Below are 26,810 nucleotides of genomic sequence, written 5' to 3'. Positions count from 1 at the left end.
CTCTGTGTGACTCTGCCTTGCCTTCACTGCCTAGACTAGACCCTAACATGGATGTCAATGATCTCACCTCCCATTGCCTCTCAGTGAGAGCAGTCAAAATCGAAAATAGTCGCTCCACTCCAAAGCAAAAGGAAAAGACCCACCCCTCAGCACCTTGGTTCAATAAAGCTCCCTATGATGAAAGGAAAAACCTTAGAATCTTGGAGAAACAGTGAAGACATTCTCCATCCACCACCAATCTCTCTCATTTACGGTCGGGAAGATCCAAATACCACAAGCACATCTTCCATGAAAAAACATCACATTTCAGATCACTCCTCGTCTCAGCCAAAAACAGACCCAAAAAACGTTTTGACCTCTTCAAAAAGCCAAACTGCTCCCCCCAAACCATCAAGCCTGAGGATTCTTCAAAGAAAGCAGCAGAATTTGCCATATTCTTTGATGAAAAGGTCAAATCACTAGTGGCTCAGGTCACTCACCCCACCCCCATTGAGGAGCGAAAATTCTTAGTCAGTTGGCAGAACTTTGCTGCCATCTCGGAAGATGACCTCCTCAAATGCATCCTCGAAACCAAACCCTGCAACCATTCCTCTGACCCCATCCCTAGTGTCATCGCCATTGATTTCTACACCAATACTCTCTCTTACTGGACCAGGATAGTTAATATCTTCCTCAGTCAAGGCTCCCTCCCTGCTGCCTTCAAAACAGGACAGGTTACCCCTCTTCTAAAAAAAACCTCCGCAGATGCGAACGACCTCAACAACTTCCGCCCCATCACCAACCTCCCTTTTCTTTTGAAAATCACAGAAAAATGTGTTGTGAAACAGCTTTCCCTACATATTATGGACAATAATCTCCTTGACGTGTTCCAGTCTGGCTTCATTCAAAATTGCAGCACTGAAACAGCCCTGCTGCAAGTGATTGATGATGCGCTGCATATACTTGATTCTGGGGAATTGTGCCTTCTGATTCTTCTTGACCTCTCTACAGCCTTTGACACTGTTAATCACAACACCTTCCTTAACACTCTTCAACAGAGAATGTGCGTGGAAGGCACAGTGCTTAAATGGGTTGCCTCATTCCTCTTGGACAGATCCATATGATCAAGATAGCGAACAGTTTTTCGTCTCCATTGGTGGTAGGTCAAGGCGTCCCTCAAGGTTCTATCCTTGCACCCACTTTGTTTAATCTCTATCTGGAACCATTAGGGAACCTCCTAAGTAAAGCTGGGATCCACTACCATGTCTATGCGGATGACACTCACATCTACCTCAAGGTGTCTTCCGCACACGATCTCTCACTACTCAACTCTACTCTCAACTCTATTCACAACTGGATGTTTGTTCACCAACTCATTCTCATTCCTTCCAAACTGAATTCCTCCTACTATCTACTTCTCTCTACTCTCCTCCTGTTCAATCTTGGATGGATCAGCTGAATGTACTCAACAATAAACCCATCATTGTCGACAGCACTAAATCCCTAGGTGTCATACTTGACAAAAGACTCAACCTAATCTCCCACATCAACTCCATTGCTAAGAACGCATGTTACCAGCTGCACCTTCTGAGGGGATTCGTCGGTTCTTCCCGGAGAAAGACCTACAAACATTGGTCCAATCGCTAGTTCTCTCTAGACTGGATTACTGCAATTCTCTTCTGACTGGCCTTCCCAAATCTCACCTCTCCCCGCTCAAATCCGTCCTCCATTCAGCAGATCGCTTTATTTCAGGGTCCAAACAAAGTGACCACATCACTCCTATCCTGTCTTCTCTTTGATGGCTTCCCATCGAGGCAAGATTTATTTACAAAACTGCCTGCATCACCCACAAAGCTTTTCACACTTCCTCCCCTCGTTACCTAGCGACAAACTGAAAATGTCTGGAGGCTCGAGACCTCAGAATGCGGAAAAGTTTCTGCTTGAGCCCCCCTCCTTCAAAAGGGAAAGATTGATGGCTCAATCGTTCTCAGGTAATGCGGTGAGAATATGGAACTCGCTTCTGCCATTGCTCCGTGCCACCACCTCCATCCAGATCTGCAAAGCTGACCTCAAATCTCTTCTCTTCCAAAGACACTTTCAGAACTAATACCCTCATTCTCAGACCCCTCTAGGAAGTGCGTTCATCATTGTAAATTTGTAATATTTTCTTGTACGTTCCCCACCCTTGCTTGCTGTGTTTGATATTGTGTTATTGCTTTCTATGGTTTTACCCTACCTCTTCTAGTCTCCCGTTTATTATTGTAACGTTCTATTTTGTAACATTTCTCTCATGTAACGTAACTGGTTCTATTGTACAGCGCTCTGACACCTTCGGGCAAAGTCCGCGCTATATAAAAATGCATGAAATAAATAAATGAGCAATATTCTCTAGCGGGGTCTCGTGTATCGCACGTAGTTTGAGTCTTCGTCTAATACTACATTTCCCATGATGCCACCCCTACCCTCTGACGCTAGTACGTGCTGGTACGTGTCTCCGGTTTGTGTACGGCCTCGGTGTGCGCTGCCTGCCTATCGCTGCTGAGTGCTGTCTGTCTGCTTGTCCCTGCTCTTGGCTGCCCCTGGCTGCTTTGCTCCGCGCAGCTCTACCAGGGGCACAATGGCCACCGCCTCCGACCGAGGTCGCCTCACTCACAACGTCGTTGCACAGATTAGGCGCGGGCAGGTTACGGGTCGTGGGCTGACCCGAGGAGCGCAGGTAAGAAGCTGGGCCAATTGGGATAAGTGGGCCAAGGGAGACCAGGGATGTCAACTGGGCTAGGCCGAACTGAACCTGCACTGCGGAACCAGGAAGAAGAGTTCCACTGACCCCTTAATGACTGTGGGTAGAAGATCGAGACGCAAGGAATGGCAACCATAGAAAGACATTGATTGAACAAGTGTTCAGTGTCAACATTATCGCTCTTCTTTCACTTTTGTGGTTGTTGTAATTGTGTTATTCGTTACCAACAATGTAGTATTATTAGGCTTTAACGATTTGCCCGTTCTTTAGGCATTGTTTTTGTGCTTATTATTTCTAGTGTTTCTAATAGTTCCGTTTTCATAACTGTTCATGCTATTTGTCAGCATAATTCTCTCGGTAATTACGAATAGTTTGATTGCTTTATTAAATGCATTAAGAAGTGGTTTTTTGTAAATTAATAATTGGCGGCTGTTATTAGTAACATTTATTAGAGACGCATTTGTGCATTTTCTAGTACGTTGGAGAGGACAAATAAATAGGAAAGGTCTTTGTTGAGATTCTTAAACATTCGGATCCGGTGACCACAGGATTCGCCACCTGTAAAGTTTGCCACTTTTGTGCTCATTGGCAGCATGGTACATTAATAGTGTAATTATCAGTGATGTTTAGAGTCACTTGAATTGTCATCGTCACTGTTATTGTGATAACAATTTCCACTGTTTTTTTACATACTACTATGTTTTTGTTACATTATAGGTACTTTGGCACATGGTGTTGGGGAACTGAATTATATTTCTTCCCTTGTTTCACCTTTAGTTATATAACCAGTAGCTAACATCTTTAGCATGTTGTCCAGGACTGGCTAGGAGGGTGTGCGTGTGAACCATGATTTTGAGTAATTGGTTAGTATAGTAGTGTCATTCCAATTAATCCGAATGTTTGTATGAAAGGGTATCGCATGTGTTTTCATTTTCTTTGTAAATGTATAACCTTATCATTATTGAATTATTTTAAACCTTTGGGGTTAAAGATGCTGGCTAAATAGCTGCTAGGGATAATATTGCCAGAGGCACATCATGCTTACCCATTGGTACATTCGTTTTCTGGTGCTAGGATCCATACCATCAGAGGTGTCATTCCTTAGGTATGCACCTGTCAGAGATGCATGCTGGTCTAACACAACATTCTAGTGACTTCTTCCTGAATCAGTGCAAAATTTGACCAAGAGGTTTTGCAAAACTTTGTTGCAATGTATGCTAAAGCTACCTTGCTGTTTTTTTAAGTGATTCATAGGCTGTAGACCCATTCCTGTTATCAACAACCTTCTGACTCACCCCCCCCTGCTGTTTTTAAAACTATAATGTAACTTACGAGGGCATGGATTTTATGGTATTGAGTTTATGAAGTGCTCTGTTACCTATATATGTGTCCCGGCCCTGGGGGAGAGGGGGTAACGACACAAAATGTCAAGATAAGCTATTGCGGGAAAAGTCACATTTTAATGCTTTTCACAAAAGTTCTTCAATCTTGCCTATGGGAACTGAAAGACTGTTCCATTCCTTACGAGCTGTAACAGTAACAGATCTGCCTCTCAGGCATGCATGCTTACACCTAGGGATCACCAATAAAGAGATATCAGTGGACCTTACGTTTCGAGAGGGTAGATAGAATATACATTTATTTTGGAGATAGGATCGGTTTTATAGAAGGCTCCATGAATGCAACAAAGGGACTAAAACAGATCGTCTTTGAAAATGGAAGCCTGTGCAATGAACCCGGAGCAGCAAAAGCAGAGGAAAAGCTAGGCTGAAGAAGAGCTAATTTGGCAGCAGAAAGTTGTATATGCTTGAGTCTAGATAGAAGTCTAGGTGGGGAACACTAAAAATGAGAAATGCAATAGTCCAGTCGACTTAAGGTAGTTGCATGGACCAGCATCGGACACACAAATTAAAAAGTAGTAGCAAGATTTGCATAAAACCTGCAGGAAGAAAAAGCAGTTGGCATAAATTTGATTTACCTGTGAAGAAAGGGATACATTCCTATCTAAATAAAATTATAGATTATGTACCACCTCAGCTGGACGGGGTGCAGTAGTTCGAGACGGTGGTGCAAAATTCACAGAAAAGGCACTCCAAGGTCTATTTAGTTGAACGTAAGAACCTCTGCTTTATCTGTGTTAAATTTCAGAGCATTCTCCTCTAATCAGGTGGTAACAGTATACAAAGAGCGATGGAAGAAAACAGGCAGACTTGACGGTTGAGATTACTAGTTGAGTATCATCTGTATAGTCCATACAATTTATGTCACAAAAATTTGATAATCGTTTCCAGAGGGAGGATATACATTTTAAAAATGGTGTGGCTGAGGGCCGACCTCTGTGGGGCCCCTATATTCAGTCCAATAAATTGTGATTGAAAAGGTGAGAGAAACACTGCCTGGCATCTGCCCTTTAAGTAAGATTGACACCACTTCAGGGTAGGCCCACAAACCTCCCCTTTGGTCAGCCCAGTCAAACGAATGGGGGAAAGAGAGAGACTGTCTTGATTTCTGCAGAAAGGTCTAGCAACTCCAAAGCAACAGACTTTGATGGTTGTACTGCATGTGACTTAAGCATGTGTATGTGGTGCCAGAAACAACGTTTCTATCGGGGATTTTACACCGCGTGCAAACCCAACGCGGTTGTTACCGCATTGTTACAACGCACTGCCATTACTACGCAAGTCGTTACAACAATTTGCGCTAGATGGCGCTCTAGACTAAGGAATAGTTAGATTTACTATTCCAACACTTCCCCTAGTGTTGCACACACTGGAGTTGGAATAGTAAATCATACTATTCCTAAGTCCAGCGCGCCATCTAGCGCAAGTTGTTGCAAAGACTTGCGTTGTAATGGCAGTGAGTTGTGACAACGCGGTCGTTGTAACGACCGCGTTGTGAATGCATCGCGGAGTAAAATCTGCGATGTAAAGAGTCATATTCATGTGGTGCTAGCGCGCACAACAATCTATTGAAAGAGCTATAGAAACAGGTTTTGGTCCTGGCACTTTGTGGCAGGGATACCCACAGGTTGTTAATGGGGATAACATCCAGGGACAGAGTAAAAACGTCATTTTAAAGGTAACTTGATCCTATCAAAATACAAATATTAGCAGTGTGGGCCATTCAGTGTCGCACTAGTATACATTTCTAGTCTATGTATCAATTCTCTACAGGCGTGTGAAATTTAATAAAATATCTACTTGTCAGTAGGGCAGGTTGCTTCATAAATCTACTAGTCCTTTTAAAAATTCACTTATCCCTTTGGTGCCATGTAGTGCGGTGACAAAATATGGCAGCAATCTCCTTATATAGGAGCTCTGATACAGCTTCTCTGATTATGCAAGGGTCATTCCGTAGTAGTGTTTAAATACTTGCAATCCCCTTTTGTTGCCATGTTTCAGCCGATCTACATACTGGGGCTGAAGATGTTGGTAAGCAATAGTTCCATGGTTGGAATGCCCCTTTGAGTCAGTGCAAACCTACTAACTTGCATATTTTTTAAGGGTTTTCACCAACTCTTCTCTAATCTTTTCACATACTGACAAATGTTGGAAATGTACTCCTGACAATGGAAGATGTAAACCTTCTTCGAGAGTTGGGGAAGTAAATGGTTGGAGGGAAAGTGAACTTGCAAACGCTCAGATTTTCGCTTGAGCAAATCTACATATCCATATTTGTTCATGCTAAAATGCAGTTCACAAAGTTGCGTAGGAGTACTATTTCTTGTCCTGCTTATGTAAATTCTTGGGAATTCACGAAAGCCGTATAGCTGCACTTAATGCAAGGACATAAACCATGGGTGCACTTTTGAGTGTTTCTTTAATAATTGGGCCCCTAATTTGGTTTTTTGTTGACTATGACCTTGTGCGTTTATTAAAATTCTCTCTCTTTCTCTCTCTGTATCAGCTGGCTCCACTGTGAATGACAGCATTCTGCTCTTTCACAAGGAGCATATCGGCACACAAAGTAGTTTTGTTCAGTGCCAGTAACTACTGTGGCATGTGTACTTTTTGAAACGAAAAACTTTTTTTTATTTTGACAATATTTGTTATAATAGTGAGGGGCCCGGCAGCTCCCACACCAATAAGGTTTTACAAAAACCATGCCAAAACAATTCACACATTGACAAAACTAAAAATCTGACCATCAATTTAAGACCTACTGGCTTTGCCAATGCTTGTTTATTTTTGTTTCCCATAATCTTATTGAAACTGGTTACAATGATTTTCCATTATGAATGTTTTTGGAAAATACTAGCATGCATCAACACGTTACTTAATGATGGTGCAAAGAAATGGTAGCAGAAATTTTACAGTAGTTTAGCTAAATGTTTTTTTCCCTCTTTCATTTTTTTTAATGAACATTTTATTTTGAAAGCAAAGAATCGCCAATATTGCTTTTAAGCTTCTGAAAATATTTGCATCAAATCAGAGAGCATTATGGGAGCATTATACATAGCCTCTTGCTAAACTTTGAAAATGTGTGTACACATTTTTATACTGGAACGAACCACTGTCAGTAGTGCTGTCAGAGCTTACAACATTTACTTAGAGCGCTCACCCTAATAATAAAGGCTTTCAATTAATGAACCATAAATACAAGTTTGAACAGCATAAGCATATGGACAAAAATATTACCTTAACTTCAGATAGTGCCCTTCCCTGATCCATGATGTGGTACTGCAAACTGGCAGCCAAAGGGTTTGTGCTGCAGGTGGTTGGACCTACTTGTCCCAAGGACAAAACACACATGAAAACTTGTTGCTCTTGACCCCAAACAATATGTCCTGGACGTCGGGCTACAGGAATTCCACATCCCTGCTCTATGCTCTACTTTTCGTGACCCCTTTGCTTAGAAATCACAGATAATACACAAACTAATGAACAAAAGTGAAAAGTAGCATATTATTTCTATATATATAACTTGATTCCAAGTACAATAAGGCACATCAATCAATCCCATCAAATGATATTCATCAGGGAGTCTTGTTTGTCTGTTTTCAATCCACTTGATTGAACTATTACATATGCACATCATCCCAGCCAATGCGTTTCGTCCACCAGGACTTCATTAAGGCTGTAAAATTTGAAAACACAAATAAGCCTATATGTCTTTTATATACATACATTACATTATTTACACTATACCAAATCAACCGTACCTCACAATGTTTATAAACACAAGACTCCCTACCTAAATACATTCTAGTTTTAAAAAATACAACTGGTTTGTCTTCATTTTAAATGTATTCATATTTTAGCCATATAATTGCATATAGCAATCTCTTTATGACCGATTTCACATTGCTTGTCAACACTCTCAATTAACAGATATTAACACAGATCAAACTTGCTCAATTACTGAGAATTAAAGGCCACTGACTTGAACTTATGCTTCAAAAAAGCATGGTGTCTTCATGTATGAGAAATAAAAGGTGAACGGTGCCCCATGAAAGTTCCAATTCCAATGTGTAGAGTGGTGTAGTAAGTACCCTGTGGTATGATCTACAATACGGAGTAATTAAAATCACCAATATGCAAATATCAGATGTATTCTACTAGCGGCATATAAAATACAAACTTGTGATGTTAAAAGATGTCCTGTGCCTATCACCGGACGTAATGTAGGACCAATGTGTGGACCGTTTTCAAGTGGTTCCTCCAAACCATAAAATTATGTCATTCAAAACACCGATGGTTTATGTATTCAACTCTGGTTGTCAACCCCCATCATTGTATTAAAAGCCAAAGTCCTAATAGACATTCAACTTAACAACAAAGAGGCAGTAGGGGTAGTCCACGCAGGTTAATGTACAGGCGATATGCGGTTCAAATATTCCAACAAGTGTAAGTGCTCAAGACTATCGTACAATGACCACCCCACGTTGTAAAAATTGTAGACCTAGGTCCACATGGATTCCAATATTTACCAATCGACAACCTGAGCAAAAACACTGAAGTAAAGCACATTTAAAGTCCAAATCTCAGTCCTTAGTGATTTCTTCTTGCTTTTATTCCGAGGTCTTTAAGCATACATCTGTATTTCAATCTTCATAACAACTGTCCAAGCCACAAAACATGCCAACACGTGTTTCGTCTATAAGGCTGTGAGCCATAGACTTCATCAGGGTTAGAACAAAAGCAGAGCAGCTACATTACAACATGTAACACAATAATAGACAATCAATTCCGTGCTCCAGGGTCCACCGCCTTCATAAATCTGCCTGACAAAAATTTTAAGTAAGCTTCTCTTTTTAAATTTTCAACCACTTTTACCCAGACAATTAATCAGGAATCCAAAAACCTTTTTTGTTTATAATGGAACCCCTCTACGCTAATTTAATCCAACTTTCCCGTAATGCAAGTCTATAATTACTAATCCCCAAAATGACAAGAGCTCTGCCATACACTCACTTGCATTGTCAGAGTTGTAAAATCACGAGCAAACGATCTGTGTTCATTTGCCCATTACAATTCTGACAATTTAAACCATTCATCCATCAATCCCATTTTGGTTGATAAACTGAATCCAAGTATGGTCTTCAGGCTATTTTTTTTTAAATTTAGTTTATTAGTCAATTAAAACCATAAACAAAATCACACAGTTAAAAGTACATAACGATTTAAAAGGTAAATAGATAAAAAGCGGGTATGTCATACAACAAATACAACCTCAACTCTTCACACTACATACCCTTTGCTTTCTTAACTTTCCTTCCTAGAGATTTTAATTGGGGTACCAAACACTAATCTATGTTAGATAAAAAGTGACTAAACAGCAATTGTTTGTTACCCTGATGTCTAAAAAAGCAAGCTTTCTGCACAGATAACTAAAATGTCCCTTAAGTAAATTAATATATATATAGTTAAAAATGCCTATAAGCGGGACTAAGAGAAGTATGAATACGGTGCCAGATGGACTGTGAGACCCACTATTAAAAGCATTTTGCAAGAATTCACATCATTAAAAATGCAGAAATAGGTAAAGTAGTTATGAGTCTAACAGGATAGAGAACTACTAGTTTCAGTCCATAGCAGCCCGTCCTTCACAGTTACTGGGCGTGCTCGGTTAACATTAAAAGTTTTCAGAGTTATTACAATTTAGAATTCCATTCAGGAACCGCCTCCAGATTACACAGCACATATCCTATTAGCTGATCATTTTCTTCCTATTTTTCAGGGATTGAAGTAAGGGAAGAAGGAAAAGATTGACTAAATAAGGGGACAATGAGGAGCCCTGCAGTACTCCACATGTCGTTACCATTTTAGGTGCAGAGAACTGGGAGAGACGCACTGACTGAGTACGTTCCTCACGAAATGACTCAACCCAGCTGGACGCCATCCCCTTAAGACCGGCCGTCCTAACACTGTTGATCAGGATACCATGGTCAACCGTGGCAAATGCCGCTGACAGATCCAGCAGCACCAAGGCATGGGGAGAGCCCTTATCGGCTTCCTTTCGAAGCCTGTCCATTACTGTGAGTATTACTGCCTCGGTAGAATGGGCTGGGCGGAACACTGTTTGGTTAGGATCAAGATAGTCCGACTGCTCAATGAAAGTGCAGAGACATTCGGCCACATGAGGTTCCAATATTTTGGCCAAATAAGGGAGCAGGGAAATAGGCCGATAGTCAAGTTCCCAGGGTCTGCACCTGTTTTTTTTTTTAGCAGGGGGACAACTGTTGCTTCTTTAAAAGCTCTTGGGACACAGCCCTGTGCTAAAGAGTCATTAAGGAGAGCCAAGGCGGGTCCGGGGAAAATAGTTAAAACTTCTTTTAAAATATGGGGCGGGCAACTGTCCGTAGGCGATCCTGACTTCACTCAGAAGGTCCAAAAAGGTCTGACTGTCTATTGCTGAGAACAGTTCAAGAGAGCACGGATTTTTGAGGATAAATAAACAGCCTTGGCTGAGGAAATTGATTTTTTGGGACTCTTTCAATTGGATCAAATAGCTCTCTTTTTTTATTAGGTCTTGTCTGAGCCAGTGCATGCGCTGCTCTGGCGAGACTTTTAGTTAGTGGGCTTCAAAAATCTGACCACAGGCTTTTTGTATGGCCTAAAGCGTGCGGTTACGCGTGCGGTTACGCGCACAGGCGCCATCTGGCTTTCCTCTCTCGCCATCTGGATTTCCTCTCTCGCCATCTGGATTTCCACTCTCTCCCTCATTAAGCGCATCGCTCGCGGGCACCCTTACAGCGTGCGATCACTTTCACGGCCGCGCGGCCAATGCTTGTTCAACCGGTCATCTGAATTCAGTGTGATCACTTTGCTACGGTACCTAGATCAAGGTTGGTGTCGCACAGTTTTTCTACAACTGAGTTATGTTTTAATAGTCAAGTCATAGCCTTGTCACATAATATCGGTTTCCATAACATCAGCAGGTTAAACGCTATTATTAAAGTTGACAGTCAATGTTGCAGCATGTTGTATACACGTATTCGTAAACACATTTCTTCAAACATGGTGCACGATCTGGTCATAAACGGTTAGTCCTCTTTCTATGTGCAGCACTATTCAAAACTCTAGCGAGCTTCATTAGTTCCGGTTACATTGGAAATCTCCTAGCGCGTTAGTCAGATGAGGGATGCTCTGTTCTTCTATACGGGTAAGCGTGTTTTAATCTGTTTGTCTTTAGAACCGGCAGAGTTGTCAGGTGAGCGTTTTTCACTAACTGTTTTCACGTGATACTTTATTTAATAACAGCATGTTTACATACTTCAAGTGTTCTATGCGCCGTTTACTTCTCTGCTCGAATGACTCCTCAATCTTTTCAAACGATAGTGTGCCCGATCACCCTCGCGTCAGCCCAACGCATAAATCGTATGCATACATTCTGTACAACTTGAGTACCATGCATGCATCTCTTGCCATTCACCACTGTGTGCTCCCTGCATACTCTTCCCACAGTCAGTGGCACAATCGTTCTCCAGCAGGCACACTGGCACCGTTCACCACCTTCGCGCAAACACCGTGGCACAGAGAGCACAGTATTACAGCGCTACCTTATCGCGCAGACACTGTTACACAGGACACCACCCTTGTGCAGGCACAAAATCCCAGCTTACCCCGTTCGTGCCAGCACAGTGACACATCTCATTAACCTCACCAGGTTCAGAGGCACAATTATGCTCGTGCACTCGCAGTATCACAATTGACTACGCTCATGCAGACACAGTGGCATATCTCACCTTCCTCGTGCAAAGTGATACAGGTGACCACTCTCTCGCGGCCACAGTGACCTGCCTAAAATGCCTGCCTACACCCCGCAGAGAGAGGCCTGATCCTGTGCCCAAGCGGCAGTGCCAGCCAGCTCAATGTTACCACAAGAGTTTGGTTGCTCTGCTCCTCTGTGCACACCTGGAGATATTTACCCAATCCTTAAAGCGGCCCACGTGCAGCCCAATTCTCCCCTTATTGCGAGGCTTTCAAGGGATGTCTGGAGGGCGAGTGAGTTATATGAAGATTTGTGGACGTGTAGCTACACTTTAAATGTCGCATGTGTAGGCGCATCTGTTTGTTAAACGCAGCACGGTGATGGTTGTACCGCCTGACCCACAATAGGAGATTGGCCAAGACTAACTCCCCACGCACCCGGTACAGCCTCGTAAACGCGCCTCCAGCAATGGCGGTCTCCAGCCTCCCCAATACTTTAATAACCTCACCGGAAAGCTCGCCCAAGCTAATTCAGTATACGCTCGTTAAATGTCCCTCTTGTGACTTAGGCCAGTACCTGCAAAACCTGTACAAACAACACTTGCTAAATGAGTGTAGGACTGGCATCACAGGGAAGGATGTTTTTTGGATTTTAAACCCTGATCTCTCGGTGTCCCATAAACACTGACTGCTTCTGCTACTCGCACGAGCCTCTCAGTTTGACAGCTCAGTTCTATTCTGATTTGCCGCTGTTAGTTTTCTGCAGTATTAAATCATATGCTTCTAATTTCTGTCTCAGTGAATAGCAAAGTACACCTGGCAAAAGGCGAATTTAATGTTCCCCCTAACCACAGCTGTCGCATAGTTAATTGGTTAGAAAGCCTACACAGTTTCCACTCCACACCTTTACTCTATGCAGGAGTCCAATTACGAAGCACTGGCAGCAGCCAAGTCGAGAGGAGATGGGGGAAAATTTTTTTTGGTGTCATTAACTTTCACTCAATGTGCTCCCTAGGTTCAGGTTTTTGTGTTTTTTATTTATTTAAAGTAACTGGCATCAAGGCATTCATTTCACAATACACATCACTTCATCAAAGTGCACCCAGCTGACTTTTTTTTGTATTCCCGCTAGACTCCACCCCTTCTGCTCCTTAATCTATTTTAATGGGCAAGCAGTAATGAAACAAGCATTGGCATAGCCAATAGGTCTCGCCTTTGGGACCTTATAAGTATTTAGTTATGCAGCACAATATCCTTACTGCAACAACATTAACTGTTGCATGGCTAAACACTTACTAAGTCCCAAAGGCGAGACCTATTGGCTAAGCCAATGCTTGTCTAAGGAGTAACTAGTTTTCCATTTCCTTTTGGATTGACGAAGTGCTAATTTTTGGCTTTGTAGGTCAGGAGAAAACCATCTTTGTACCTCGTGGCGTCTTGCTGATCAAATTGTTCTTAGTGGCGCATGTTCATTGCTGGCCACTGTGAGCCATGCAGTGAGATTTTTCTCACTTGAATTAATAGACGTCTGATGGATAGGAACTGCATTTGCTAAGGTGGCATGGAAATGGGATCTATTAATATTGTTCCAGTTCCTAGCTACTATAGTCTTTATAGACTTTGGGGTTTTACTATGGCAATATCATTAATAGTAAACTGAATTAAGAAGTGATCCGACCAAATGCAGGGAGAGACCATCAATGTGGATACTATAATATTAGCTGTCCACACCTGGTCCAACTTGAGTCCCTTATTATGTGTAGCCGTAGTTATTTGCTGACTAAGGTTTAACCCAGTAAGAAGAAGATTCATTTCTCTGGCATGGGGTCCGCCTTGTGTGTCATTGGCCCAGTAATTAAAATCACCAATCGGCAACATTTTTGCATGGTTAGTAATTAGCCGGGCCAACTGTTCCGCTAAAGAATAAGGAAACGAGGACATATTCTTTGGTGTATAACACATTTTTATTGGAAGATTGTAATACAGTACATCGTTGGGTTAAGTATTCCGCACGATCATGACATAGTGGTGCAAATCATACTATGGTGAAATTATTATCATACAACCTTTGTCACAACTTGTCACTTGTTTACCTGGAAACATACCCATTATCATTCCTGCGTTCAGTTTGTTACGATATGAAGAGAAAACATCCCCAGTTATCCATAACTAATTTTCATGGAGCTCTGACAGGAGACATCCTGGAACATGGTATTCTGCTCAGTAAGCACTGTATCAACATATAGCTTATCATAAGAATTTTAAACAAAACAACTAAATCTTACTAACTTCCCCTTCCACTCCCTCCCCCCGCAGGCTCAGCAGATGAAAGATTGTACAATCGTATACATAGTCCAATTCAGCGCATTGTCTCTTTGTTATATACATTCATTAGTATGCTGGCCTCCAGCAACCCCCCTGTGCATGTCTCAGAGGTCCGGCTCCCTCCAGTTGCTGCCCCCCAACTCAAGCCTCCTCAGCATACACACTAGGGACAGTATTCTAGCATGTCCAAAGAGCCAAGCTCCTCCATCAACAAATTCCATTCCATGGATATAGGCATCCTACGCAATCCGCGCTGTTCTTCCCTTTTCAATTCTGCGCCCTCAGCCCTGCCCCACTTAAACAGCTCGTCATACCAGTCCTTCAATGCCAGTGGTCTAGTAGCTTTCCATTTCATTGTAATATTACGTTTGGCCAGAATGAGCGCCAAGTTATTAAATTTGGTTACCGGACTACCTTTCTTCCCTCCGGGGCCCAGCCCCAACAGACAGTATTCCAGGCTGTCATTATTCCTCACTGGAGCTATACTTGTCAGTATCCCACAGACTGTCACCCAGTAGTGTCGTAATCGCGAACAGCTCCACAGCATGTGTAGCAAATCCGCTGCCTGTAGTTGACAACGCGGGCACACATCTGATGAGTCTGGGAACATGGTTTTCAACCTGCGCGGTGTCAAATAGGCTCTATGTAGGAGCATGAGTTGTAAGTACTTAAATTTCGGGTTTCTTCACACCTTCCTGGGATATTCCACCATCACAGCCCACTCCTTGTCACTAAGCAGCCGACCTATGTCCGTTTCCCACTTGTCACGCAGAGTCTGAAGGGCCACCGCTGCCACTGTGCGTATGCCTTTGAAATAGCCACCTAGTAAGATGTCGACCATTACCCATCAAATGCTGCATTGTGATCAATGCATGCGTGGCTGGTTCTACCCCCCGAGGTGCCCATGTAGTACGGATGTAATGAGATAGACTTGCATGCAAAAGGAACAGTGTGTCAGACGCTCCATGTTCCCGTACGAACCCATCATGTGGCATCATGGTACCCTCCTTAAAGAAATCACCCACCGTGGTTACGCCCACTTCTTCCCATGCTCCTATCTTCCTCATGGTAGTCCTGCCCGTCTGAGTGGGGATCCCCAGCAGAGGTATAGTGGGGGCATACGGGGGCGACATCTCGATATATCGAATGGAATGTCTCCAATAGCGTAACGCAATTTTCAAAAGATGTGGTGCCAACGTTGGGATTTTGCTATTAGGCAACAGAAGTGTGTGTACTGCACCTCTTCGCCAGTCGGAATGTGTCATGTCTATTTCCTGCAAGTTTCGCTCTGCCAGCCAATAGGCGAGCCATTGCAGTTGACTCGCATAGCAGTAGGCTTTCAGATCAGGGACTCCCATTCCCCCTTGTTTAGTATCTAGGTACAGTTTTGTCATCCCTATACGCCGCCTGCCCCTACCCCAGATCAGTTCAATCAGCATGGAGGAGAGCAATTTAAACATCTTAGATGGTACCATTATGGGTAGATTGGTGAAAATATACAACAGTCTAGGGAGCACCACCATTTTGGCAATGGCTACGTTGCCTGCCACAGATAAGGGCAACGTGACCCAGAATTTTACGTGTGAACGCAGCGAGGTGATGGCACGGCCCAGATTACCCTCTAGAAGATCCGCCGTTTCCCTATATATATTGATTCCTAGGTACCTGAAAGTGCCAGGCGCGATCTGGAACGACCAGTCCCCGAACACCCGTGTACCAGTACGCGTTGCGTCCGTAAAATAATAGACATAGGATTTATTTGCATTAATAGACAGTCCAGACAGCTTTTGGAATGCGGTAAAGATCGAAGGCACGGGTTCACACTCATTATCCAAGTCCCTGAAATATAGTATTAGATCATCTGCATATGCAGATACGATGTGTGTGGTGGGGCCCAACTCTATTCCCCTATGACCCGCGGTAGCGCGCAGTTTCATTAGTAGGGGCTCTAATGCCAGAATAAACAGCAGAGGCGACAGCGGGCATCCCTGCCTGGTGCCCCTTGCGACCACATATTGCCTCGAGATGTGCATACCCGTTTGTGCCCGTGCCGTAGGATCCTTATACAACAGCATTACCCATTGTATGTATTCTTCAGGGATACCGTATCTAGGTAGAGCATAAAACATATATTCCCAGTGTAGGGAATCAAAGGCCTGGCACATGTCCAATGAGACACAACCCACTGCATCAGCTCGCTGGAGAGTATGAGCCATTATCTGATGCAGCCTCTTTATATTCAGGGCTGTGCTCCTTCCCGGGACAAACCCACATTGGTCGTTGTGTATTAACTGTGGTATGTGTTGACAAATCCGAACCGCCAGTATTTTACTCAGAATTTTATAATCTACATTTAATAAGGAGAGGGGCCTATATCCTGCCACGTCCGTGCTATCCCGCCCTGGTTTTAACAGTGAAACCACCGTAGCCTGCAGTGTGGTAAGCGGAAGGGTGCCCACTTCTAAGGACGAGTGATATAGCCTCTGTAGATGGGGTACCAACAGATAGGCAAACGCGGCATAAAATTCAACGGGCAGTCCATCCCCACCAGGCAATTTATTCCGGGGCAAGCTATGTATCGCTTTTTTGATTTCCATCGCGGTCACTGGGAGTCGGAGCTCCTCCCTGTGTGCCTGTAGTAATTGGGGAAGAGGTAGTCCGTCAAAAAAGACGTCCAAGTCCACTTCTCCCACATCCTCTGGTCTAGTATATAAAGTTTCATAATACTCCCTAAAGGCCTCATTTATGTCATGTTGCGTACATACCATGTCACCTTTCGTGTTTTTAATCTCCAGTATGGGGATAACCGGTGGGGCATCCCTAATAATCCTAGCAAGTAACGGTCCCGCTCTGTCCGCTACCGCATGTTGCTTCTGCGCATTAAGCCTATTATCCACTAGCCTTAGATCTTCCAGTAGTTCAGCATAACGTATGTAGGCGTCTTGCAGCCGTGCCCTATGCGCCTCATCTAATGCAGTCATCTGTTCTAATCCCCCTAGTGTATTCTCTATTTCAGTAAGCTGAGTGATTAGGGTATGCCTCAGTCCCACCCTTGTACTGATCGCCACCCCTCTCAATACAGTCTTGAATGCGTCCCATTCTATCTGTCTGGAGGAAGCCGTATTTGCATTTTCAGAGAAGTAAGTATCTATGGCTGTAGCTAGTGTTGTCCTGAAAACTGAGTCCTCTAGGAGTTGCGGTTGCAGTCGCCATGTCGGTACCATGGCCGGGATTTTGCCCCACTGCAGTGTGATCTCCACCGGATTATGATCCGATAATGTTTTCCCTAAGTGAGTGGTGTCACTAACTGCGTCCATCAACCTGGCCGAGCAGAATATCCTGTCAATTCGGGTATATAATTTGTGCATTTGGGAGTAGAACGAGTATTCCCTAACCCCCTGGTGCTTGTCCCTCCACGCATCCATTAACCCCCAGCTGTGCGCCCAGTTTCGCAGTATCGCCGCAAGTTTCTTACTGGGTGCGTTATGCAGTGGTGGGTGAGACCTGTCTAGTTCAATATCTAACACCGCATTAAAATCGCCCCCTATCACCCATGGATATCCCTCCCAGTCAACCAACAGCGTGTTCAAAACCTCCCAAAATCTGTCCTGCTCCGTGTTCGGGGTGTAAACACTTCCCAGCACAATGTGTTTCCCATCGAGTAACCCATGTATCAACACATATCTTCCGTCCTTATCAATCTTTTGTTCTAGTAGCTTAAAGGGCGTTCCATTCCTAATCCATATCGCAGCCCCCCTAGCAAAAGCCGAATATGATGTAAAAAATAACTGCCCCCTCCACTTCTTGTTCAACTTTACTGCCTCATCCCGATTTAAGTGTGTCTCTTGTAGAAGCGCCACATCCGCTTTCCGCCTATTCAATTGGGCGAGCAGTCTGTCGTTTCTGGATGGAGCCAAGGCCCCGAACATTCCAGGAGTGACACCCATTATAAATATCATGGTGTGCCATCAGGCCCTGCATAAAGTGGCCACCCGGATCCCCAGGAACCACTGAATCTGGACAGTAACATATTAACTGACGCTGAGCCCTCAAACACCAGAAAACTCCCCAATACTTGGGTCCCCTTATGAACAGCAGAGGACCAAACCATAACTAACCATTCAACCAAAAATCTACCAAAATCATACCACAGTGTAGTCGCCAAGGGGGGGGGAGGCAAACACCAGAGTGTTATTTGTCATTGACTTTGGTCATGTATTATACTTTCATCGCCCCATCACTGACCCTTTACGCCTCTGCGCAATGATATATAGAACAGGACTACTTATTACAGCAGCAGCAGAACAGATCACTAGACAGCACAGTAGACGATACCACTTTTGTCTGGACCTCTTCACCAGTTCAGAGATCATCCGCTGTTTGTGGAGTCACTAAAGGGAACAATGTTAGACTAGATTCGGATTCCGAACGGGCCGTTGCCCCCTCCGACGAGTTAGCAGAAACAGCTCGAGACCTGGCATCATGTTCCGCCGCCAATAATGCATCCCTTTGGCTGCTTGTAATCTCTTCCGGCGATGGAGACATACCAGGTTTCGACACTCTGTGTTCCATAGCCAATAGTGCATCCCGTTGCGGTGGAGAGCTCCCAGCGCCTCCCCGTGGAAGGGAGTCCTGCGTGGCTGGGGGGGAGAAAATAATCTCGAGCCAGTCCGCGGCCGCCTCCGGGTTGTCGAAAAAAATTGACTTTTGCCCATGAATCACCTTCAACCTGGCCGGGAAGAGTAAGGCATACTTCAAGCCATGCGCTCTTAGTTCCTTCTTAACCTCCTGGAACATGGCCCTGGCCTTCTGGACCGCCAGTGTAAAGTCCGGGTACAAGGAGACTGTTTTATTTTTAAATTGGATAGGAGCATTTTCACGTGCCGCTCTTAGAATCGTGTCGCGATCCTTATAGTTCAGGATACGGGCAATCAAGGGTCTCGGGGGTGCTCCAGGCTGAGGAGGCCTAGACGGCACTCTATGCGCTCTCTCCACGCTGTACAGCGGCGACAGCCCCTCCCTCGCCACATGTTCTTTTAGCCATTTCTCCACGAACTGCGTGGGGTTGCGCCCTTCACTTTTCTCCGGTATTCCCAGAATACGTACATTGTTCCTACGGGACCGCCCTTCCGCGTCATCCACCCTGTCCTGGAGCCTTCCCAGCTGGCGCCACACCTGTTCCATTTGAGCAGTTTGCTCCGTTTGTTGAGGAATCAAGTCATCGATGGCGATTTTATTGCTTTTCACCTTTCCTGCCAATTTCTTGTGGTCCTCCTTTAACAGATTGAAGCTAGTAGAGAGGGATCCCAGCTGCACCTCCATTGCCAAGCGCGAGTCCCTTATTTCTTTCAATATAAGGTCTAGTTTGTCCACAGATTGCGCCTCATCTGTGGGGGGGATCACATCCACATCCGATTCCTGTGTTCGGCCCCTCAACATTGCTGTACCCGTAGGTGCCACAGCATGTGCGTTCTGTTGCTTTGCCTTACTGCGCCCCATGTCACCGGGTGCCGTCTGTGGTCTTGGACTCCCTGCCTTCCGATCTCAAAGATAATTGGTAACACCAGTATTCCGGACACACATGCGTGAGGGGAGGACTCCTGTATAGTTCCGCTCCACGGCGTCCCCTGGGTCTGCTCTGGAGTCGTAGGCGACCTCCCACTCTACCCACGTATCCCTTTCAGACTTCACCGGCGTCAGCACTTCTTCTGCAGAGGCCGCTAGCACAGCGCACACCCAGCCGGGGGAGCATGCCAGTGTATTTCCGCCCTCTCTTAAGCCCCAGAGCTGCGTCCCCTCATGGCCCCACAAAGCTCCAGGACCCAAAACAGCAGGGTCACAGTTTACACAGAGACACTTCCCGCAGGTCTCACGTGCGGCTGAGGCTTGATACCACCGAGGGGTAAGGGTGTAACACTCTCAGAGCAGTACACCCTTCAGTCAGCGCAGTGTCTCATCTGCTAAGCTTGTGCAATATTATTGGCAGCCTGACATGTCTAGACCCTCTAGGTGGTTGTTTCCACTCGCAAGGCCCCAGCCTCGCAGTCCTCCAGGCTCCTGTGCTCCACACACCACCTCGTGTTTCCAGAGCCCTCTCGCCGTTATATCAGTCTCCAGGCAGCCATGGGTCCCAGCATCCAGTCTCTCATGCCACACGTTTCCTTACCAGCAGCGTGGTGCAATCTACTCCCCTCCACCGCCTAAGGTCCACGCAGTTCCTGGACCTCGAAGTCTGCAAAGGGGGGGAAGGGCGTAGCTCATAGAGCGCAGCTCTCCACTATGCCCGTAGTTCACCATAGTGCCCCTCTCCCACCTCCATGTTCATGCCTCCATATGCGTCAGGTGATGCACTCCGATCGGAAGTCACGGACCCACAACGCCTCAGCTGCCTGTTATTATCGCCGTCTCCGTCTCACCGGCGCCATCTTGGAGCATCTCCACTCTACAGTTCTGCCAGGCCCCATCCGGCTCACCCGTGACCGCAGTAGTATGCCGCGTGCACCCGTCTCGGCCCGCTCCAGTCCTCCAGTTCGTGACGGGCAACAAGAAAAAAGGGTGAAATTCCTTCCGATGTAGCCCCACGAGGCCCTGCGCCCGGCCGCGCTCCGGAGCTCCTGCCTGCACTTTCCTCCGAGGTTACCGCACAGCAGCAGCAACCTGACTTGTTTCACACGGAAGGGGGCCGCCTGAAGTCTTCATGTGCGGTCCGCTTGTCCCGTACCTGCTCCGCTACTACTCGCCGGTGTTTCCAGCGCAAAGAAGTCCCGATCTATCAGGATAATTAGGCAAAGGGTCGGGCACGGAGCTTTCCTAGCTCACGTCCGCCATGCTGAGAAGTTAACCACGCCCGACATATTCTTTGGTGGTCTATATATTAGCACACAGATTAAAAGGGTTGAGACTGACACCAGATTAAGGACTAAATTGTCTAACGAAGGTAGATCAAGTGGGGTTAAGTTTGTAATTTTTAAATCTTGGCAAACAATAGCCGCTACTACCCCACCTACATTCCCTGACGTGCGTTTTGCCTGTAGGAAATAGTAGTCGGTAGGGAGGGCTGCTAGAATGTCTGGGGCTGAGTTCTGTGACAGCTAAGTTTCTGTTAGAAACAGGATGTCAGGGTGGCTTGAGTCCAAGAGGTTGAATATGTCAAGCTGATGTTTCACCAAGGAGCGGGTGATAAGGTAAAAAATGGTTGGTTTAAGTTCAGTTTCTCTGGTCTGTCTTTGGGTGATGATTGTAGCATGGGGCAAATTGTAATTTCTGGGAAGGAGGCCCTAGCTTCCCTGATTCCTTGTTTAGTTAGTCTAGTGTTAGGAAGAGGATTGAAAAAGTAGTTACAGGAGTGTAGAAGCTTTAATTCTTGTGAAAAGTAAGAAAAAATTGGGGCATGATGGCTGGCCCCTGGTCCCGTTCAGGCGCAGACGAGCTTGCCTTAGGCGCGCCATCATCGGGCAATTTAAACTTAATTCCGGTGGACGACTAGACCGCGTCCCAACCGGAAGTCCATTGCGGGCGGAAGAGAGGCAGAGATTCGTGATATGTTCGCCCTTCGTGCAATCGGCACAGCAACCGTGACGAACCGGGGTCGGCATTCACTAAGACTAAGATCTAGGCAGCAGGTATACAGCACTAACGGTAAGAATAAGGTCTTTTTAAAAAATTAGCAGCAATGAATCGGACACAGCAATATTAAAACATTACTCTGAAACATTACACAAGGAATAATCAGTAAAAATGCAAAAAAACAGCTAAGCGTAGCGAGGCGCCAGCAGGGCTTACTTAAGTCCGCTGCGCGTCCGCACCATCGGGCGTTTTAAACTTAATTCCGGTGAACGACTAGACCGCGTCCCAACCGGAAGTCAATTGCGGGCAGAAGTGAGGCAGAGATTCGTGGTGATGTGTCCGCCCTCCGTGCAATGGGCACAACAGCCGTGACTGACCGGGGTCGGCACTCACTAAGACGTGTGTATATATAACTAAACAAATTTAAATCTTTCAAGGTGACTCTCTTTGGTCCATTCCTTATTCGGACAAATCAATGACTTCCAATACCCTACGGCTTGTGTCACGTGTCCTACGGCGTGGACTTGTATTTCCAATCATGTTAAAATCTTATAAATCTTACGATTGATCATTCGAACCGTAACAAATATAAATCGTTCTATGCAGTAATACATAGCCAGTTTATCAGACCCATAAATATAACAATATCATTCTTAACTCGCAGTCATATAACCATTTATTCGTAATGTGCTCATACTGTGGTTTCTTCTTTGGGCTGATTCCCCAACCACCAATCGCAGCTTGTGTTAAACTGATACAAGCCCATAGTCAATTACATCAAATCCTATCCTTCCCGTTCATTTCTCTCTCCCGCCCTCAATCTGTTGAGGAGGGGGCGGGGAACACATAAATTACAAGGATGTGCACCCGGAGTCAGAACAGGAACAAAATATAAATCTAATTACAGGTTCCCTCCAAGTGGGGAACTGAAAATCATGAGATTTTGCAAGTGATTAATTTGTCTGATAGAATTTGGAATAAGTTGAAACTCACTGTATTACAACATGGCCTCTCTTTTTGTCTTGATAAAAGCTGTGATTTTACAGATTTAGAGACTGCTCTTTATAAATTTGCTAGAAGAATAACATTGAAGAGTTTTTTTCCATGAATGATAAACATTGTGTATTTGACCATTGATGGATAAATTAAAATATCTGAATTGACAATATCTGATGTACATTCATTGTTTTGTATAATCAATGTGGGTACTTGTTCCTAAGTAGGGAAGGTATAGAAAAGGTTTATGAATAAGTGTGAGGAAGTGGTCTGCTGGAATATAATGGTTCTAGGGGGGTCTTCCTTATTTGGAAGTGTTGACCTCACACACCCATGTGGGTGTCATGCTATATCAGTCGTTTTCCTCCTCGTGGGGCTGGCGCTGCAATGCCCTACGGGCCCAGCGAGAGGGCTTTTTAATCGGAAACCTTTTCTCGTATCAGCAGTGACGGGGCATGTCGGTGTGTGGGGTATAGTATGTAAAGTGGAGCGTTTGATCTAAAATTACCTAAAGGAAATCAAATTTTATTCAGAGATCATTCGGTAAGGTTAAAAATTAAGATACGGTAGTATGCACAAGGTTAGGATGCGTCACTACTCCGTGAATGTGTTGTAGTGAACTACCGAGGTTTCACTATTTATGTCGACATGTTTCACGCTGTGTTGGTCCAGTACTGGATCCTTATCGTTTCTTCAGGATGAAAAATGTGTTCCCCGATCCTGAATTAGGGTGGGTATCTAGTCTTATTTTACTCAATCCCGGTTTGTGATACAATAGATCCTAGGTATGTGTATCATGCTCACCCCAGTACGAATCCATAAACCAACCTGGAAGAAAGAAGAAAGATATAGGGAAATGACTTGAAATATCCAAACAATCAATGTTTTCTTGTGGACAGCACATATGATGCACGCCTGGCCTCTGCAAATTATCATATGATGCAGTGCTATGCTGTGTTGTACGAGGTCTACGTTAGCTCTTCTGTTGGTGAGTGCCACCAGTGCTTAAATTATTAGTTTTAACACTGTGTAAAAACAAGTGTTACTAAAAAAAAAAAAAAACTACACAAACAGGAACACACAACATACACTGTCATTGTTGCAGATAAAAAAAAGCGTTGTCACTACTGACTCCCATGAGGTATTTGTATTTTTTACCCCTAATCATAGGCCATAGTGTCCCTTGGGTCAAGGCAGGGGACCGCAAGATTATTGTGGTTTCTGTAATATAAAAAAAATACAATCGAGAGCGGAGGTAATCGATGCATAGTTTCACCGGTAGCGTACTCGCGTGTCACTTTCTTCTCCGGTCAGTGTCATACTCACAGTTCCATGGGCTGTTTCAGCCTGTAACATACCACTCGTCCTGCCTGCCTGTAGATGGAGTGCATGGCTGAAAGGGGCTTGGTTAAATACAGAGAGCCCGGTTAACGAGGCTCTCCTGCGACCGAGACCCGGAAGTTATTTCAGCGTCAGTAAGTGTTGGTGCGTGTGAGACCATAGTGGTCGGACGCATGATAGCAGCCATCTTGGAGGGGCTCCGTTTACAGTGAAGAATGTTCTACAGAGATGACGTGTGCTAGTAGCAGCCATCATGAAACGGTTAGAGGGATCTCATTATTAAGGAGCTCAGTTAACAATGTGTGATGTTCTAAGGAAATGATGGGTGATCGGCTCTCTGAAATTTCTGATGTTATATTTGGATAATCTTTACCAAATAACTACATTGGTCGGGTATATACAGTGATAGCCATAATGAAATCATTATGGGGGATCTCCTGTCAATCATGATACTCTATGTATATTGAGCGGTGTTCCATGTAATGCTGGTTTTGCACGATAGTCCAACTGTTCCCAGCAACATGAATTGCTGACCGAAGTGGTTGGAACCTCGGGTCTCCTAATGTCCGGTGTTGTATATGGTCAAGCTATGAAGTGACTATAGTAGTTGGAGCATGTAGTAGTGATCATATTGAAGTAGTTGAGAGAATCTTATCTCAATCATTGTTCTCCGTTGATAATGAATGGTGTTCTATGGTAGTCACGAGGGTCAGCTCTCCAAACTTTCTGGTGTTGTATGATTGTCAAACTATCCCTAGTAAAGTGAATGGCTATGATATCTGAACCTAGATGGTCAGAGCCTCCAGTGGCTGCCATGTTATAATATATTGAGAATGCTCATGATCACACCAGGACTCCAAAGTGATAAAAATGTACTGGACAAAAAATGAAAGGTAGAATAAGGGGTTTCTCTCCCTCTTGCATCATGGTGTTCTCCCCACTCTGATATATGGCTAGGTGGTGATTGTCAGTAAGTTCATATGGTACCACTCTGTGTTGATGCGCAAAAGCGAAATACAGTAAGGGAAGATGTGCTCTAACTTCCTAAAGAAGTATCCCATGTAGTTTTAAATATTGCATTCAAGCCAAGGGATGTCGTCATTTATTCCATGCATATAGCTTTTTAGATGGAACACCCACCGTTGTTCTTTCGTGAATATCGACCGCTGGTCCCAGTGGTCATTTGCCTCTAATATTGTCCATCTAATGTCATTTGGAGGATAGTTGATGTTTGCAAAATATGTGGACATCTTAGTTGTGATGCGTTTACACCGGATGTTGCTGCGGTGTTCTATGATGATTGTTTTGATAGGTCTGGTGGTCATACCTACATATTGAAGATAGCATGGACAGGTTATGATATAGATACAATTTCTTGTTTTCTCCCAGGTTGATCTCTTTGCTCATTTTAGTCAATTTGCATACTGTGCACTTTCCTTATGGGAAGTGTCCTTTTATTGGAGGTAGTCCCCAGAGGGTCTCTTGATTTGTTTTCTTACTTTTGAGTGGACATGGGTGGACCAAAAGATCTTAGATTTTGCATCCGTTTGAATGTAAACCTACGATCTGCGATGTTAAGGGTTCCACTTTTGAGAACTGACCACAGTTTTTTGTGATCTTCTGGATCTTTTTGTATGAAGGTGTAAAAATCATCACAGGGTTAAGTGGATTATGTGTCTCCTTATTCTGTGTCTCCAGTAGGGCATCACGATGATTATTTCTGGCCCTTTTATATGCCCATTTGACTATTCTCTTCAGATAATCCTGGGTGGTCAGATTAGTACAAAGTTCTTAAGTTTGGACATCATACTCAGGGAGTATATCATAATTGCTCCTTAAACGAAGAAACTGGCCAAAAGGAAGATTATCCCTAAGTGCCTTGGGATGAGGGCTCCCGTAAAGTAGGAGACTTTTGTGGTCTGTGGCCTTTTTGTTGATTGTTGTTGACAATCCATCATCACTTTGGGAAATGAGCGGGTCTAGGAATGGTACTTTCTTGCTTCGACATGGTACTGGTAAAGTGCAAGTATGGGTTGACACTGTTGATCCATGTGCAGAATGTTTCACATGTCCCCACCTCGCCATGCTACATTTATTATTATCATTATCAGATGAAGTTTAGGTTAAAATCGATTTACCGGATATATTCTGGATGTTCAAATGGATTACAGTTGCACTATTGGTTTAGCGCCTCCTTCCAAGGTTACACCACAGGGTAGTCAATATACAGCCATTGATCCTTTTTGTCAAAAAACCTTGGATGAGATGCATAGTTTGGAAAACAAGAAACCCAAAAAAGACACACATTAAGTAGTCCAGTTTGACCTCATTAGAAAAACATGCATTAACAGATTTGGGCACTGACAATTCCATTGTAATTTGAGAGGCCGATAAAGGGGGAAATATTGTGATCTTGCGGTGAGAAGATTATGATAATGAAATAAGAAGACAGTTAAGTGACGTTAAAAGTTACAAAAATCTGTCTACTATCCCAAAGATGGAGGAAACTAGACTTGCTGCTAGTAAATTATTTTCATGGAAAGAAACAGGACTGACTGATGACCATGATTTTGGATATCTCGATGTTCAAAGCCCTAGATTTCCTTTTTATATATATCCTACCGAAAATACGCAAGTCCAAAATAAACCCCCCTGGGAGGCCAATTATTTCCAGCACAGACAGTCTAACAGAACATCTGAATATGTTGACT

General features: G+C 44.3%; 1 protein-coding gene across 2 annotated transcripts in view; it reads left to right on the top strand.

Annotated features, from left to right (window-relative positions):
- The first annotated feature begins 2,467 nt into the window (after positions 1-2,467).
- The window catches only part of TRPC4AP (transient receptor potential cation channel subfamily C member 4 associated protein), a 749,627-nt gene continuing 725,284 nt past the window's right edge, over positions 2,468-26,810 (top strand). Inside the window, exon 1 of one of the 2 annotated variants that reach the window (XM_085619014.1) lies at positions 2,468-2,695. In XM_085619014.1, the coding sequence (XP_085475140.1) occupies positions 2,597-2,695 (99 nt within the window). In that variant the 5' untranslated portion in view covers positions 2,468-2,596. The remainder of the gene's footprint in view (positions 2,696-26,810) is intronic. The other variant, XM_085619013.1, reaches the window with a different exon arrangement.

Source organism: Triturus cristatus, chromosome 7 (assembly GCF_964204655.1).
Source record: "Triturus cristatus chromosome 7, aTriCri1.1, whole genome shotgun sequence".
Classification (NCBI taxonomy): Eukaryota; Metazoa; Chordata; class Amphibia; order Caudata; family Salamandridae; genus Triturus; species Triturus cristatus.
This window is presented reverse-complemented; position numbering and strand designations above follow the sequence as displayed.